The 18,410-nt window shown below is 41.5% G+C and overlaps 1 protein-coding gene across 1 annotated transcript in view; it reads left to right on the forward strand.

Annotated features, from left to right (window-relative positions):
- The window catches only part of LOC124412764, a 125,443-nt gene that overhangs the window by 84,813 nt on the left and 22,220 nt on the right, over nucleotides 1–18,410 (forward strand). Inside the window, exon 3 of the mRNA XM_046892881.1 lies at nucleotides 4,671–4,762. Coding sequence (XP_046748837.1) covers nucleotides 4,671–4,762 — 92 coding nt within the window. The remainder of the gene's footprint in view (nucleotides 1–4,670; nucleotides 4,763–18,410) is intronic.

An 18,410-nucleotide genomic window follows, 5' to 3' on the forward strand; every position in this document is an offset into this window, starting at 1 on the left:
TCGTAATTGCACTACGGCTCGGATCGACGGTGGTGGGAAGGTCTAGGGCGCCTCGGCATAGCGGCATGGAAACCCGGGCCAATTTTCCAGCAAGAAAATTCTGATTCTAATTTCATGCAAATGGCCGCTTGGTGGGGGCGGCCAAGGCTGGGTGGTGGGGCACTCCCCCTGCGGAGTCAGGCGAAAGGGGTAAGAAAAGCGGCAAAACAATGGAACGAAATTTAAATTATGGCCTTCAAAATGGCGCCCGTATGCAAAGCAGCACTTATCCTCGCAGAAAGGTATCGCGTTTTCGTCCTATATATGCACCTCGTCCATGTACATATAATGTGTATACATATATATTATGTACAGGCCTCTGCGAGGCACAACTACGCAAACACTATCAACCCACCCTGCATCTCGCCCAATAATCAAATGCCCTGTAATTTTTATTTGTCCCTACGAAAGGGAGATCGATACTTCGGTGTATCAGTCTAGCCTGAGCTTCGTTATTCACGCCAGATTAGATTGCAATTTGTAATACATACGACTAGACGTCATATACGCGTGCTGTGTTGGCTTTGCGCGAGAAAACAAAAGATGGCGAGATATACGCGATGCCCGCCTTGGGGAATACCTGAAGGGTATCTGAAATCTCAGATAAGACAGACTCCCGCCGTGGCGCGGTATATAAGGCGGGCTCAACGCGAGTGTGCGTGTGAGTAACGCTCTTCTGCATACGGTTTGTTTTTCGGGCTTGTCAGCGAGAGGTTTCCTTCTTTTTTCCCCTCCGCTTTACACGGCTGCAGAAACAGTCTTGAGATTGTAGTTGTCTTGTTGGCATCGGGGGGTGGGGAGGTCTTCGCAAGGGGGTGGATTCATTTATCTTTCCCGTAGATCTGGCTTATATTTCACCGCCCTCCGAGGCAGATACTAAGACGAATGGTCTTTCTCTCTCTCTCTCGCTCTCTCTTTCGAGACCCAGACGTCAGAAAATCTCGAACAAATGTTAAACAAGGAAACTGGGGAGGGCGCGGAGGGCGAGATACGCCGATTACTCGCATGTCGGGAAAGAGACGCAATGCCGTCTGGTAATACGTACCAACAAGACCCGCGTACGTCGGTCGGACGAACGAATTCTGCTCCACGAGTGTAGGACTCTTGCATTGAAATATTGTCGGGTGTAAGCATCTACGGTGGCGCAACTTGGATGGGCGGACCACGAATCGTTTTGAAGAACGGAAATAAAAATCGGGGTCGCGCATCCCTTCTGACAACTGACCCTCGCACAGACCGCGTTTATGCTTTCGTTGGTGTGTGTCCGTGCGTGCGTGCGTGCGTGCGTGCGTGCGTGCGTGCGTGCGTGCGTGCGTAGTGTAGACGTGCCGAAACGCCGCCTGCCTAGGAAACACAAAGTGACCACCTGGACACGTACGGGATGACCGGTCAAACTAGTCGGCGAATAAAAATTCCAACCAAAAATCCCGTATAGCGGTACGCCAAAAACCGGTTTTGTCACGGAAAGGGTTTACTGACCGTTTGCTGACCCTGAGGGTTGCCCAAAGGAGGGCTACACGAGGGTAAGAAAGGGTCAGGTCGGGGAAGTCGGTAAATTCTCAACGCTCACGCCGGTCATTTCACTCACGGCCACCGACGATGAGAATCTTTCCCCGAGTTATCGGGGGCAGGGGGTGAGAACTCACACGTTGAACAAGCGACGCGCGTGATCTACCGAGGCGTCCGGAACTTGAACTGTACTTAACCGATGGATGCGTTAACGATGCGTGCGTAAACGACGCGTGCTATCGTTGCAAGTATAACACGAACTCGTCGACGGTTGATCACCGACCACGCTATTTTTTTCCGGAAGTGTATGGAGTGAAATCTATAAATAGGTGCGGGAAAAGCTGGATCAAGAACAGCACACTAGCCTCGGGAATAATTACTTCACCTATTATACAGATGATGCAAACTGCTTCGTAGGTATAATCATCGGTTGATTTACTTTTTTTTTTTTTTTTTTTTTTTCTTTTCATATAAATTTATAAAACGAAGAGGATATAATTTCAATACCGTGGGAAAATTAACAACATACTCTATGCGTGCGAAACCTGTAACAATATCAGTTATTAAGAAAATGTAATGTCTGAGCTAAATTTTGCGATAATCATAGCTGTAAATTTTTCACTGTAAATATGTATAACGCATAATACTTGCTGCTATAGTTTTCACCTGCAAACAAACAAACGGTCTATTTCACGATTTTGCGTACTACTTGAGCTTGAGAAGAAATCAGTAAATAAGACATTTTTTTCAAATTAGAAAACTACCAGACACCGCCGAAATTATTAACAAAGATTTGTGTTTTGGGTACACGATGTAGAACGTACAGCATCGAATGCTTACCCCGAAGTAACACGAAGATGAAAAAAAATAGTCGTTACTAGGTGCCATTCACGTACCTACACTACAGCCTGGTCTTATGCCAGATAAGCCAGACGATCCCGTGTGAAGCTTACCGCTGGTTCAAAGCACGAGTCCAACATTCTATACGAAATCGCGCACAGTAAGATTTGAGTGTCGTTTATCCGATTTGTGTTGTCGTTCTTTCCGCCTGTGACCACGATTGGTATATTTCGATTTTTCGATCTATACCTACTTTCGAGCTCTGTTACTCACCTGCACAATCAATCAGGCTTCGGACACGGCAAAGCGAGGTTCTCGCTTCGGTGTACACAATAGTTTTGACGTATTTGAACTGTTATGTACAGTCGCAGTGAGGTGTTTCCGGTCAAGTCTGTAATGCTCACAAGCTGTGTGATACACGTTTACGAAGGACCAGCCTTGCGGACCTCGCACTTTTCTTCTGCAGGTATTTTCAATAATAAATTAGGTAATATCTGCAATGTTCCGTTTCGGCGGAGCAGAACTATTGGACATCGTTAGCCAGCCATTAATTATATATCGATGGAAGTATTGTTTATGGCTTGTAAAGATATTGAAAGTAAAAGGGGACAAAGTCAGCATACTAACCCCAATGACCTCCTCCTCCCCCCTTTAATTCTCTCTTCTCCGTTACCCGGACTTTCAAAATTCTGGACCTCGTTGATTGAAGAACGAAGTCCTGGACGAGCTATTGTCGCCGGTTTGAAAGAGGGTACGTATCGCGTCTGGCAGATAAATGAGAAGGAGTAGGTGAAGATCGAGTTGAACGACGGCCGTTTTGTCGATGACGATCTTTCTTTGGCGGTAAGGTGATTTCTCACAGCAACGACATGGCGATGACTTACGTTGGCTGACTTTCTCGACGGGGTGATATTGTTATGATGTATAACCTATATTTAATGTCGGGCGGTACGTAGAGGGACTACGGCTTATTTTCTACAAAGATTTAATCTCACCGCCATTTTCATTTATCCCAAAATACATCCAGCTTGGCGCCCGTGAGAAGACTGCGTTCAAATTGGTAACTCTAGAAGATTAAGATGAAAAACGACCCAAACGCCTGTCGCCCCCTCCACCCTCCTCCTCCACCTCCTCGGCAAACCCTCCTTTCGCCCCTTTCTCCCCGGCTCACCTTCCACTTTCCACCTTCCACCTTCTTCCATCCGTCCAACCAACCCCCAACGTGAGGCTATACGCTCCTGTTTTAATATTAATGGAAAGGCTGATGGGAAAGCTGAAAGGAAGGAAATTGAAGGAAAATAAAAGGATACTCTCCGCTTGGAAATTCCTTCGTAAAATTCCACCTTTGACGGGAGCCTCGGTGACGTAATTGTACAACGCGGTATTAACATTTTTCCCAAAATTTCACCTCGCACGAATCGTGTCACGTCGCAATCCTGTCACCTTTTCACTCCTGTAGTACACGCGTGATATCACGTGTATACCTATGTGCTACCAAACTTGACTGCCATGCTTCCAACCGTTCACGCAACGTCCAATTTTTCTTATTCAAGAGAACAAGCGTGACAACCGAGCGATGAAAAACGCCAATCAGGTGTAAACTGCATTCCTTGCGTCCAAGTAAACAATCCTGAAGAGTTGAATAGTGCATGTCAAAAATGGCGCCAATTTATTACAGCTGATAATATCCATCGGTCCAATGCGATTCCAAAGGGCAGCAATCCGAAGTGTTTTCGTTCAATTTAGGTGAAGCGGAGCTGTTTTCTTACCAGAAGTGTACGTTGTAAATTTCAACAGTATTTGTTCACCGAATACTCATCTGTTTGGCGGAGCGATGCTGTCGGCGGCTGTGAAGAGGAAGCAGGGGCCAGGGGGAGGGGGGGGGGGGGGGTGGCGTTCATGAGACAGAGACCAAGACGGGAGAAGAGAGAGGTGGCTCGGTTTCTATGGCAACCGGATGTGATTGATAACATGGTATATAATTAATTTTAAACGTGGAAACGTAATGAGTTACGTTTTAACGACCAGCCCTGCGCGCGCTAAGGAAAGCCTGAGATGAATTTCTTTAAATAAATACCTGGCAGAAACGATCGTATATACATACATATAGTGTACCTTGTGCAACTAACTGCTTCGACTTCGGAGTTCAGAAGCGCTCGGCTGTTGCTATATATGTATATTCAATTTGCTCAATCAACTCGCAAGAAAACGTGTAAACTGTGAACTACAATTTTTTTTTATTTTGCAATATTGTCTTTTTTTTATATTTTCCATTGTTTTAGATCAATATGGAGCGTGTTCAGGGATTGGCAACGTCGTGTGGACGAGGATGTCATCGGAAACGAAGAAAGAATAAACAGAACTACTGATAAAGGTATTTGGCTTGATATTTTCTTACGTAACTAGTGTAGATGAATAAATCTACGAGCCTTCGAAGATTAACGAATGTTTCTTTTCACTGATTGTTACTCTACTGCATCAACAAAATGTGTTACGTCGACAGTGGAAATTCTAACAATATTGGATTGACGATATGATTGATTTCCGTGTAACGCTACGTCCATTATGTTAGAGCTCCTGAGTTGTATTATACAAGTTATTCTAATAATTGTGTATAATATTTTTGGCGTGTTGTTGGTTCTTATGCTAAATTACAATCATTACACAATTGAATAATCGCCGATAGCTTCCGTCATGGTAGAGTAATTATAGCACGAATACGGACAAATGCAAGTTTGACAGCCAATTATTTGATCGATGGATCAAAACCTGGGGGAATCAATCTTTGCAGTTTTCTTTGTGCCCACGATTTTTTCGATACTCGACGAAGGTGTGGTTGAAAATAATTTTTGTGAATTATCACATGTTTTCATTAAGTACCAATTGACGTCGTTAGTACATACGTTTAATTGATTTTTCCAAGTATCTTATGTGAATTGAAATGATGATACGGTGCCGAAATTTCAAAACGTCTGGAAAGATATTCTATAAACGATTGAAGACAAAAAACATTCAATATTTACATGACTCGATCTATTTTGGGACAATTTTATTGATCAATGATCAAATGGTATACGCTTATCGCGGGGAAACGTCTTTAAAACCACAAATTTTTCTAAAAATATAAAACTCACATCATTAATAATATTCCTGATCAAAACAATTTCCGATCCTGTTTAAATTGATTTTATATAATACATTCGTCGCACACATTAGTCTGCATAAAGTTAAATATGTGTGGAGTTCATAAAAAAAAAAAAAAACTTTGCGTCATAATGTTCTTCCAACAAACTTGTTCAAGTTTCGGAGTCATGGTAACACGAAGAACAACATGTTTGGAGCAAAAATTGTGGTCACTGATTACACGAAATTATTTGATAAAAAAATAAAAAATCACTAGATCCTTAAGCTGAGTGAAAGAAAAATTGCTCATACACGTAAGTCCCTGTACATTTATGACGTTGCATAGACTTAAGCTATCGGACCGCAGACGAGGTGGCTTGTGGAGAGCACCATGCATGCATGGGAATGTTTGGAGTACGTAGTCACTCATGTGGCGACAAGGTAAGAAGCTCTGGCAAAGACAGAAGGCGCACTCAACAAATGCGTGGGTAGTCAGTCTTCAGTTCAAGACGGAACCTCGGGGACGAAAGACGACTTTGAGTCGACTCACCTTACCTACTTTTGATAATTTTCTTGCATTTCGTGTATTTATTCTGCTTTTTCAATTCCTTAATTGAAATTGATTTCAATATGATAATAAGGTACGAAGACGTTCCAACAACGGAACTACTAATCATTTGTACTACCACAACTTGTTGTACAGCCATTTTTGTTACGGTAGTTGCAGCTGCGGTTATACTGCAGTGAAATATTAAGTAAGTAAGTAAGTAATTCAACACAATCCGTTAAAAAAAAATTCTGAAAATTCCTTGCTTTCTTATCGCTGCAAGGTGAATAGCTGTAAAATATAATAAATTTTCGTGACGACAACACCTACGTTGGTCTGAATTTTATCAAACAAATATTGTGGAATGTCGGAATGAGTCGAAATGAAAGGAAAACAACCGATGATACGTGATTTATGAGTTTCGAACCGTTCGCGGTCACCCAAGCTTGCACGACATTTTCCTCTCACTGAAAATTGACGTATGCGGTCAAGTCGTAGCGGAATAGGGCATTTAAAGCGTTGACCGTCGTGATCGTCGTGATCGTCGATCGGAGAAGAGCCAGCTGACCGCGTCTCGGAACCCCGCGAGAATTCCTAGGCTCTAGTTCCTTGCTCACGGCCCTCACGGCGTCCTCCCTCCGTCAGAGAGAGAGGAGCTTTGTCGTTTTGCGTCGGCAGTGCCCCACGCGCGGCGGGCATGCTGGGCGTCTTGGAGCGGGCGTCTCCTGGACGACGCCTCGGATCAATACCGACGCCCAGCGTCTCATTGGCCCCTTCTCTTAGGTGCCGTGGAAAATCGCCCCGGAGATGACGGGAGGGGGTGGGCTCGCCGCTGGTCCGACCTTCCTTTTCTCGGCAACGGCTCGGCTTTTACGCCGTTTTTTTTTCATCCCACCCCGATATTTCTCACTTTGTTTCTTAATTTTTCGGAGGAAAAAAAAATTTCGATTTTTCTTTTTTTATGTTTCTTTTTTCTTACTTTCTTTCTTTTTTTTTCACGTGAAAAGTAAAAAGTATTGCGAAGTTATTCAATTTCATCCTCTCGATACTTGTAACCCTTGCAGTTGAAATTATACAGTTTCATTCTTCTTTGGCCATCGGTCAAAAATCCCGTGACATTCTGTTAGTACTGACACGTGTCACATGTCGCTACTCACCTTGTCTCGTACTGAATGAAAAATTACAGACTAGAAGATAAAAATTTCAGGTTAAATATAGCAGAGCGTCCGCAAGGGGAAAATTTTTTTTCCACACCAGGCACAATAAGGAGACAGCTCCGACCCTTATTTTTTGTCGTCATCGCGTACCTTTGAGGTGTTTTAATAACACGTTGATATTTCTCTTTTTCTTTTTCTTGTAAACCTTTTCCAAAGTCCCTTTTCTTTTTTCATCCCTTTTCTTTTGACTCTTTTTTTTCCTGTACTTTCTTTTTGTACAAAGCACGGGACGGCGGGCACATTATTAGCTTAATAACTCTGCGGGACCTTTTTTAATCCGGGTGGAAGACTTTAATTAAAAAATAAACAACTGGGCGAGCAGTAAACGTGTAAGAGATTTAAAGAGTCCTCTCGAGTCTCGCTCGAGAGCTCGACCGAGGGAGAAGAACATTTGCATTTTGTTCGCGATTTTGGAAATTCCAATCAAGACGGCCCTGTTGCAGGTCGTCTGCTCTGTACCTTTGGTACATGCAGTTAAGCAACCCGTCGAATATTTATCCCTACGACCACGTTTATAAAAAATATATCCATATATGTGTAAAATTTTATTATTATTAATGCAATATGTACACGAAATAGAGAAGAATCTGTTACTTTTCGAGTCTGAACATCAGCGGAGCTGTATTTATGTAATAATGGCTATTCACATTGTATATAGATATGTAGATTAGGAAAAACCGGTTTCAATTGGTTATTCTTTCTCTCTACGGACCATCGTGTCTACACCGAAGTAACGTATCGGACAGCAATTTGTATCCACCTTAAATACGTTTCTCATTTTCATTCCTGCTCGGTAAAATATATCGTCAGGTAATAAACAAAGTAATCACTAGCAGCTCGCTTTTGCGAGAATACCCGTTACATATTTATAAGAATAAAAATTGTGATGCGACCAATGACAATCCCACTCTTGTCGCTCGGTCGCCTGCAGGGGTGTAAGTATAGGCTCTCGGTAAGGTCCAGATTCTCCCTTATTTTTGAGGGGTAAAAGGTCGCGGTACGTTTGCCTAGGGGTAAGAACAGAACGGGTTAGAAGGGGCTAGTCCCGGGTTGGCGGGGGGTGGCCAGCCTTAAGTGAAAGAGGGGCGAGGCGGAGTGCGAGGCTAAAAGTGGGGTAAAATAGGCCGCCTGGTGGGGTGACACTTAGACGCGAAAGTCTCGGGTCGAGGTTCGGGGTTGGGGCTGCGGCACGAGGGGCGTCCGATCGGTGGCAGCCACCCCTCGCCGTCTGGGGAAAAAAGTCGACGGAAAAAAAGAATTTAAGGCTCGTCCCCCCGAAAACCCAGTCGTACTCTGCCTCGTTTTTTCCCCACTCCCTTCGTTTTTTCTACCCCAACAGTCACCTTTTTTCTTCATTGTACGTACACATCTAGTTATGAGCAAAAAAAGTCGGACAGAAAAATCTCACCTCAGGGCGCAAAGTGCCGCTGTGCATACTGTGCGGTCACAGACTGACACTTACCCCGTGTTTTGACACCTCGCCTCTTTTTACCCGATACCCAAGTCCCTTCCCTCGCTCACCCCTTTCTCACCGAGGTATTTTTTCCCTTCACTTTTTCTAATCCACTTTCGTTTCCTATTTTTTTTTCTACGTCATAATTACAAACTTTTTTTTCCTACCCCTCAGCCTTTCTTTTTTTTTTTAGATCCGATAATTGTATCCGCAACGTTATACATATCGATGCAAACTTATCCACGTATTGCAAGTAAAGTTATAATCTGCGCCACGTCGTTGAAACAATTTCAACACCATCAGCGAGGAATTATTACCTATATTTGAATAAAATCAAAAAAATAAAAAAAAATTTAAACATCAATGCATCTTTACGCTAGTTTTTTTTTTTTTTTTTCGAACGGATGAATCGTGGCCGCGTTTCCTCCCCGCCTAGCACGGAACTGAACCCCGTTCCCGACTTACCCTGAAGCCGGCAGTTCGATGCTGGCATCTGCAGGCGCCCTACATTCGTCGGTATCTTACTGGCCGACCGAGCCTCGCCGAAGCCTCTGCACTTTCACGCGTCGTTCTCACTGCGGATTCGAACCGCGTACACACACGAGTCGGCTTGATTTCCGCACGATCGCTTTCCAATACACCAATTACCCTTTTTTCATCCATAAATCAATCCGTTGAAGCTAATGTCTTGTTGTGTCTTGCACGATTTCTTCCGCGTTTACGCTATCTGATGTCAGCTCTCCTTTTCTCTCCCCCATCAATGATATCTACTTTTCTTTAACTACCGGTACGCTGACTCGATTTATATACACATATACGGCTGCAGATTTGTCATTGTGATAAAGAAAAAAAAAAAAAAAATGGCATCTCAATTATAAGATACGAACATTTTCTTCAGTATTTATGGTCTCAGGATGGAGCTGGTTTTTTACTTTCAATCGCTGATGCCATCTGCCGGTAAACAGGCGCACCATTGATCAATCCTGCAGGTGTTAAGTGTTTGCCTCTCTGCCCTCACCCCGTCGCAGATTTGCGCGGTATTGTCCAGGGTGGTATAATGCAAAAATCGATTACACTTAACGCCAGGCTGGGATATTTTTAATAAACTCGGACTTGCAGGGTAACAGGATTGCGGAAACTTGTCGAGAGGATACATCGAAGGGGTTGGATGATCGCGATTTTCACCCTTTGCAGTACCGCGGCAATCTATGACACGATTCTGTTTCAGCACATGTTATACTCGTACTAGGGGAGGCCTAAATTCTATCAAGGAATTCTTTGTCTGCGGTTCTCTCTCTCGCTCTCGCTCTCGCTCTCTCCCTTCCTCGAGGTTCTTTGAGATCCGAACTGGTATAGAACCGGCATCGTCGTTGTGTGCGGCTATTCTCATCAAGGCCGGCTGTGTCCCCGCTTACTCTTTACCCCCTTGACCGCAGTTCTCTCGTTCCTCGCCCCCCTGATGCTGTGCAGGGTGACAGCAATCTTTTACTGCACAAGGTCCCATGCTTCGCTGAAAGTCTCTGTACGGTGCATATTCTTTAGCCCGTGAAAAATATCGTCGATCAGGTCACGCATAAGACAAAGTCGACAGAGATGTGCGGGAGAGGGTGAATTAGTCTGTCTGGATTCGAACCTCCCTTAGAAAACGAAAGCTAAAAAAAAAAAACAAAAAAAAAAAAAACAACTTGTCGATGGCCGATCCGCTTCAAAGATTGCATAAATCCGTGGTATTTTGCCAAAGACTAGGTCTTGCCAATTTTAGATTTTTTAAGCCTTGCCATTTTATTTCACTCTAGGTACGTATATTTTATTTTTAGATGTTCTAGAAAACGACTGCTAACTCGCATCGTTCCTTTATTTTTCCGGCATTGCGGTTCGGACGTTTATATGCACTTGGCACGTTCTCCAGGATTTCGTGCCACGCGCTATTGTCGAATTGACACCGCACCGAAAAAAGTTTGATTAGATTCACGGCTGCATTCGGTATGCCGCAATTAATTAGTTTCGTCTGCAAGTACAGTCACATGCTGCAACCTTTGAATTTACAAATTGAGGATCGCGTCTTCTCGTCACACGAATTTCTTTAACGGGAACTTATATCATCCACGCGTTATACCGACTTGTTTAAAGTTTGGTTGAAAATTCTTTTCACGCGTGAGATTCTAGGTTTCGCGCAAATGTTATCGGACATGCAACGAAAATGAGTCAGAACGAAGTATAGAGGATGTGAGTGAAAAAAGAAACCTGCCTAAATTTGAGATCTTGTTAAACGGAAACTTATCCAATTGTACGGAAAACATTGCATCGACTACTTTTTTGTTTGGATAAAAATAGTGTTTTGAAAAACGTTCAAAAACTAAATGTCACATAATAAGTGGAATGAGTGGGTTTATCTTTGAAAATTGACTTTAATTTTTTAGTTTCACTCCACACTTTTACAATATCAAAATAATTACCACGACTATCAATTCATTCTGCGGCCACCAGCCGGAAGTTGATTTGTTTCACATGTGATTCCTAATATGGGAAAAGATAAGGCGAACATTCATAATCTAAAATTGTAGAAATTCAACGGTTTTTATTATACTTTTGAAATATTTCGCGAAACGTTTTTATCTTCATTTCACTATTCCATGAAGTCCCTCAACTGACAGAAAATTCAGGCAATAATTCGGATGTCCGTCGTGATCGGGTGTATAAGTATTTGCACACATCAGGAATCTAAAGCACGTAAAATAAAGTGGAACTTAAAAGTGCACGAGCATATCTTTCCGCTTGACCTGAACCTTGCAGCGAGATCCTGTAGCCTAGGGCAACAAAAGCTCTAGATACCTACTTAGTAGTTGATTCGCGACTCCCACTCGCAAGAGCGAGAGTTACGAGTGGCTGGTAAACTTGCTGTTAAGATAGTCGAGGGAACGAACCGTGTGCGATTCACCACTCGAAGCTGTGTGCCGTGATGAGTGAATTTAAAACTTCCACTCGAAAGTCTTTGCCCTTTCTTTATCTTCCGTATGTTGCTTAGGCGATATATATAATAGAAAAGAAATTTCCCTCACTCGCTCTCGAAATGCTTCAATCTTCATTGCTTTCGCCGATGATGATTCTGGACGATGCCATCACGCAAGATATTTTGCCTCCGAGTTATAATCTTGCATATTTCAGTGGTTAATTTGTTGATCAATAATAAATCGACGCCGTATAACTAAAGCGTACACATCAACGCTTCGCATAATTGAACACAAGCGCGTTGAATCACACCCCGTGCAACAACGCGGGGTGGATATCGTGCACGGTGCTACCCCCCTCTTCTCTCTTTTTTTTTTTTTTTTTCACAACGTTGAAAACTCGTCTAGGTGTTTAAATTTTAATGCAGATGACATAATTTATGACCCACGAGTATAACGTTCACGGTATATTCAATCTCGAATGGTCAATTTATTTTTACCAATAATCAAATCAGTGGTGACCGATCGATGATCAATACCTGCAGAAAAAAAGCAGTCGGAGGAAATAAAAGCTCACTAATTATACGAAACTTGTTCCAATATTTTATCTATCAAATTGGGGTGATGGAGGATTCCCTCGAGTTTTCAAATTTTATCATAATTCATGTATGTACAAGAAGGAAACAAAACATTATTATTTTGACATCATTTCTTTATCGAATACATCTTGGGATAATTCTAACAGAAGTTCAGAAAAAAATGAATAAGTGAATAAGCAGCTTGTCCACAGTGACTTGTAGAATTGTTTTCAGGATGCTCACTTATGGGATAGACTTACTATGCCCTACGCCATGGGTTTTTAAAAGTTGTTAAAAAATGGCAAAAAATAAAAATAAAAAAAAATTGATAAATCTGATTCTGCACGGTATAAAATTGTGGTGTTATAATTACCTAAAATTAGCTTATATATCCACACTAAATCGACATCAAATGTAGGGTACAAAATTCCAAACCAATATCTTTTTCACATCGTACGATCGTTATAAAGAAATGGAAGCTGGAACTTTGACTTTAAATCGTGCCTGATGTGTTTTCATCTCTGACAACGAAAAAAAGTGGAAAAAAAAACCCGAGCACCCTTGATGTATGCGAAACGATAACGACGCGGATAAATTGTAAAAAATGTTTCCCTCTGAACGGTGCAACGGGCGTCCTGGACAGAGAAAGAGTCCACGTGCCGGCGCGACTAACTCCGTTCTTCTTCCACCCTCCTCTCTGCAATCCCTTCGTCTCGTTTCCACCCGCGCAGCAGCATCCCCTTCATTTCACCCGTGGATTTTTTCACTCTCTCGTGGCTCCGCCGGCGGCAGCAGCAACAGCAGCAGCAGCCCTCGGGGTGATTTTTATAATCTGCTACTTGTTGCGCCGACGGTGTCGAGAGCCTTCGCGGTGCGTGCGTACTGGAAAAAGCGGAAAATAGAGGAAAATAAAACACCGGCTCTGCCGGCTAAAGAGTAAAATGAACAAGTAAAAAAACACCGCGGGACCTTTCATCCCCTTCCTGGTATAACCGCTTCTCTGCAGCCTGCAGCTGCTTCCCACCTACACGCCTTTATTTATAAATCCATCAGAAAAAATCAACGCCGAATCAACGTTCTGTCGGAGAGCATTCGATAATTATATTAATAATTGTTAGACTGAGTGCCGATACATTTCATCGGCTATTTTGATTGTGTTAATTGGTTTTTTACGGAATACTTGATTTAACTACAATTCTCGTTTAAGGGTAACTAATTTGATTCAGTCAATCGCCGGACTAACGAGTCACCGGCTGTGCTAGTTTTTCAAATGGATCCGGATTGAAAATTTTATCATGCGTGTGGCGTATTGCATACTTTAGAAACAAATGTTAGACCACTTACGTTCATCCGATTTATTGAAATTATACATGTTTTAATTCAATTTTTAGTCCAACGAAGGATATGTTGACTCACAATTTACGAAATAACTAGTTATCTTATTGGTATGAAAGAGAAAATCCAGTGCATTTAATTAAACGAATTCATTACTGGCTGTTAATAAAATATTCAATTAATTTTATATTGTGATAATATTTTAAATTCGTACAATATAAACTTTGCTCAAACTACATTTTGTCCGCTTGACATAATCTCCTTCCTCGAAACAAATTTCTTTTCGTTTCGCTAAAATCATCCTTTTTCTTTGTGAAAAATAAATTTTTTAGTAGCAATTCGACCAAATGATTCGTAATTTTGTATCGTTATAAAAAAGACCCCGTAAGGTGAAAAAAGCTTAGCTCGAAAGTGTGAAATTTTTCATGAAATTAAAGGAATTGAAATGATCTATCAATCTTTTCAACTTGTGATACAGTTTTCCTCGTTGTATGTCTCTATATAATTGACACAGTGAGGTCATGCTGTAAATGATTAAGTACATAGCGGTTTATACATTGCGTTTTCTAACTATAAAAGAATGCGTTTCATACGTACAAACAGAGCGGAAGTCGACGTGCACATGACCGAGAAACGTACGGACGTATACGAGTGATTAATCGACAGCGTATACGCCTTTTGACGGAAGTTGCACGTTTCAAACCACGCCGATTATGATAAAATAATTATGCTCAAGCCGTAAATAATATTCTTTGAGGAAGAAGGGTGAGGGAACGTAATACATTAAACGCGGAGGGAAAAATGCTGAATAATCTAACGTGTCAGTTTACAAACCGCAAGGAAATGTGGAAATTACGGTCTTTTTATAAGTGTAGGTGAAGGAGGTGTAGGTTGAAGTTTTCAAAGAATCATTATTTAGTTCCGAACTGTCTAGGAATTTGCAAAAATTATTTCGTTGTCGTAAAGTTTTGAATTGTTCGTTAGTCCAGGCTCGACTATACGGAGCTAGAGAAAGACATTTGTCTGAAGATATTTCAGCGGTTCGTGTAAAATTTGAATTTTCAATGTAAAACAGAAGCTACAGGTTTTTAAACCAAGCTTTGTCAAAAGCGATAAAATCGATATTTCGATTCTCCCTCTGGAAACTGAAAGGTTCTAAAAATGAAGATCGAATTACGGATTCATTTTCCTGAGAAACGGTAACGTTTTTTTTTTTTTTCTTTACATCGATAGATATATACTGACATCGATCGTTGCGATTAATGAGCTGAAATTTTGAACTTGAACCGATTCGAATCCTGATTTTAGTCCCTCGTCAATGTGTGTTGAAAAAAATTGAAACTGTCGAAATTCTCGCTTTTTTGATTTACCCAAGTCGACCGATCATACCCAAAGTATAACGGCTGAGTAGATGTAGTTACGTTGGATGCAAACGCTCGTGAGAGAGTTGGCGAGTTGCTCGCTGTGCGCTCTCGTAAAATAAAAGTATGTAGGAAAAATAGAAGGGAATAGCGGGGCGGCTTGAGGGGAGGGAAAAATAAAATAGGAAGTTCATTTCTTACTGCACGCGTTGCAGGCAGAAACCACGCGGCACCTACAACTCCGGCCGAAAGTTTAAAATAGAATATCTTACAACGAACTTTCATCGTTCGTTAAAAAATTACACCAAAGGCGTAGGAGCGACGAGCGTTGCTCGCGATCAACCGAGTTTCCCGCGATTTCTCGTCGAAACTCTTACCCCCAACATCGCCAATTGTCTAGGATCTCGACGCCAATGACCTACGTCACTGGTTCAAACATTAGACGTCGGTGAAGCGCATGCGCGAAACTCGCGATTCGCTCTGTTCCCCTCCCGTCGCCAAGGTGCACTGTATGCTGCGTGCACCGCATTAGATGCATTTCTAAGTCGGCTCGTAATAAATCGCATAAATATAATATACTGATTTCCGTGTTTCGCGAGCGTCGGTTTTCACCCGGGATTATCGTTGTTTTTCCCCCTTTTCAACCCGTTTTTTCTTCTTTCTTTCTTTTTCTATCCTCTTTCGCATCGTTCTTGTACACCAATCAACCAACCAATGTGAAACTCGTTGATCGTTTGTTGACCCAACGCCTCGTGTGTTATATCGAACCGAATATCCGTTTTTATTTGTTTTAGTTTTACCTGCTCCGTACGTAATCGTTGGATTTTTTGTAGTTTTCATCGATAAATCTTGGCTCTCTTTTACACTTCCATCGATACAAGGAACTTCGATGAAGTCGAAGTACGACGGCATTAGCGCGTCGCGCTGGCGCTTGCCACCCCCACCATCGTCGGACGGCCAAAACAAGTTTTTTACTATTTTCGATTTCTGGCGAAGAACTGCTGCCTGAGAAGAATTGAAATAATTTTCACTCCGTCTTCGGGTCGTTCGCTGGATCGCGTGCCGATTTATTCGCTGATCTGACTTAACTCCGCATAATATCCGGCTTGTACGAAACCGGGATTTATACACCGCCGCGTGTCGTTCGTCGCTGAGACAAATGTATAATAATATACCAAAGTGATTTTATTCATTGTTATATTGCAATTCGTTCTCTCCGACGAAGTTGAGAAACATAAATTTAAAACAAGAAAAAAATAAAAATAAAAAAAAAAACAAAAAAAAAACGAGACAAGTAAATACCTGTAGTGTTTCCTGCACGCGTACTCTTACGGTTAAATAATTTTTGCCAATACACCGGCGAGACGTGGTAAAAATAGCGAAAATAAGAGGAAATAAACTGTACATACATATCGTATATGAAAAGAAAATGATCGCCAATTTAAGACGGTAGAAAAAAATGCGTCATTGGTGCTGACGAAGAAACGTTGACGAAGAAACAAATAAAAAAAAACAATAGTAAGAAAAAAAATTAAACTCACAACGAAAGGGGGGGACAAGGTACTGCAACTAGAAAACACGAGAAGTCAAAGACGGGTTCTGCAAAAATGTTTTAAGGTGAAGTATGTTTATCCTTTATTCTCTATCGTTTACCACTTCTTAACTAAAATAATAATATTAAAAATGAATAAAAAGACCGGAACAATGATTAATTATTATTGAAGTTTGAAAAAATAGGTTGACGCTGTTAACATTATTAATACATGAAAGTCATAACCTTGCTTTACAGACTGCATCGCTTTGCTGCTAAAACGGAACGCTTGTGGACGCTGTGGTCACCGCTCTTAACTCTCGCTATATAATATTATAACGTCAAAATTACGTTTTTTTTTTTTTTCCACCTTTTGTTTACTTTTCTCTTTTTGCTTTGTTTTATCAAAAAATTACGGCTGTAGTGTGTTTGACCGTTTTTCTTAATTTAATTTATTTTTTCCTAATATCCGTAAACGAATTTGATATCTTCAATTTCGAAGACTGAATTGCATTCTGCTCTCTCGCCTTCGTTTTTAGATCGCGTTTATATTAATTAAAAAATAACCGAAATATACAACATACGGAAGATACTATTATATATATGTATATAAAATATAATAATAGCTATTTTATTTTGTTATCAATTATACTTTTTACTATTTTTCGCTCTTTCCGCTCCTTTCTTTTTTCCCTCTATCTATACTTCTTCTTACTTTGTACGCTACTAGTACTCGCTGACGACGAACCGCGGTAACTATCCAGTATACACACACACAAACACACGCATATCTATATACATATGTGTAAAAGCTGTTTGTACGTTGTTATATCGATTAAATAAAAAGGTCATACCAACACTAACGCGCGTCAGACGAGCTATAAGTACAGCCTATATACTAATTTGCATAAGATGATTCTCCCCCTCCCCGTCGACACGTACTGCAGTAACTGGTATAATATGTACACTGCAACGAACACACACGTTAGATGCACACAGAGACATGGTGTACAGGTATATCACGTGTAATGTACGGTGCGATGGGTAGTCGACGGTGGTTACATACCTGAATTTTCGATCCGCTGGGCCCTGTCCTAAAAGAATTTGGACGCTGGTCCTTTCTCCCCATTCGACACCCGGTTTTTTGACCCGGGCAGCTGCGGGTCAGTTTTCGACGGGCCTGCAACGAATTAAGATGTGGCGCGCAAAATTACCCGCGATTTCGTTGTGTTATCATTATTATTACGTCAATTAATTCACGTATACTTTTTTCTGCAATTTATTTTTTTTTTCACAAAATTACGTCAATAACGATCGATCGATGATCCCTTATGACAAAGTTTCGGACACCTTAACACCGCACCAATATCAATCCACATCGTCTTTTCCGTACCGTGCATCATCGTTCAGATATGCGTTATAACGAAGTGTCGCGAGTTTTACGCACTAATCGAAGTCGTCAGTGTTAGAAAAATAACATTAGATAATTAAAAATTCATCATCATGAGCAAGTTGAAGATATGTTCTCAAAGTTTTTTTATACCCACGATAACTTCGGCGAAAGTTATCACGCCGTTGATATTACCGTGAAAAATTAACACTATCCTCGGAATAGAGAAAGCACGCACCTATGTGTATATACATATATACGCAATGTCGACGAAAAATGGATCTGCAACTGAGAAACGGTATGAATAAATCTGTATCTGTACCTCTACACCTACAAATCACATACATACTTAGCTGAGCGTAGAAATTCTTTTTTTTTTCATCCTTCATCATTCAATTCGATATATACTTCAACGATGTTCTCGAAATTTTCCAAAATCCAAAAATTTTCCCTCACAGACATTAATGTGGCACGAAATTTACCGCGCGGTGGCTCCGCAACCGGCGTCGGTCTGTTTCAATCCCATTGGCCGCGGTATC

The sequence above is a fragment of the Diprion similis genome, chromosome 11 (genome assembly GCF_021155765.1).
Source record: "Diprion similis isolate iyDipSimi1 chromosome 11, iyDipSimi1.1, whole genome shotgun sequence".
NCBI classification, from domain to species: Eukaryota; Metazoa; Arthropoda; class Insecta; order Hymenoptera; family Diprionidae; genus Diprion; species Diprion similis.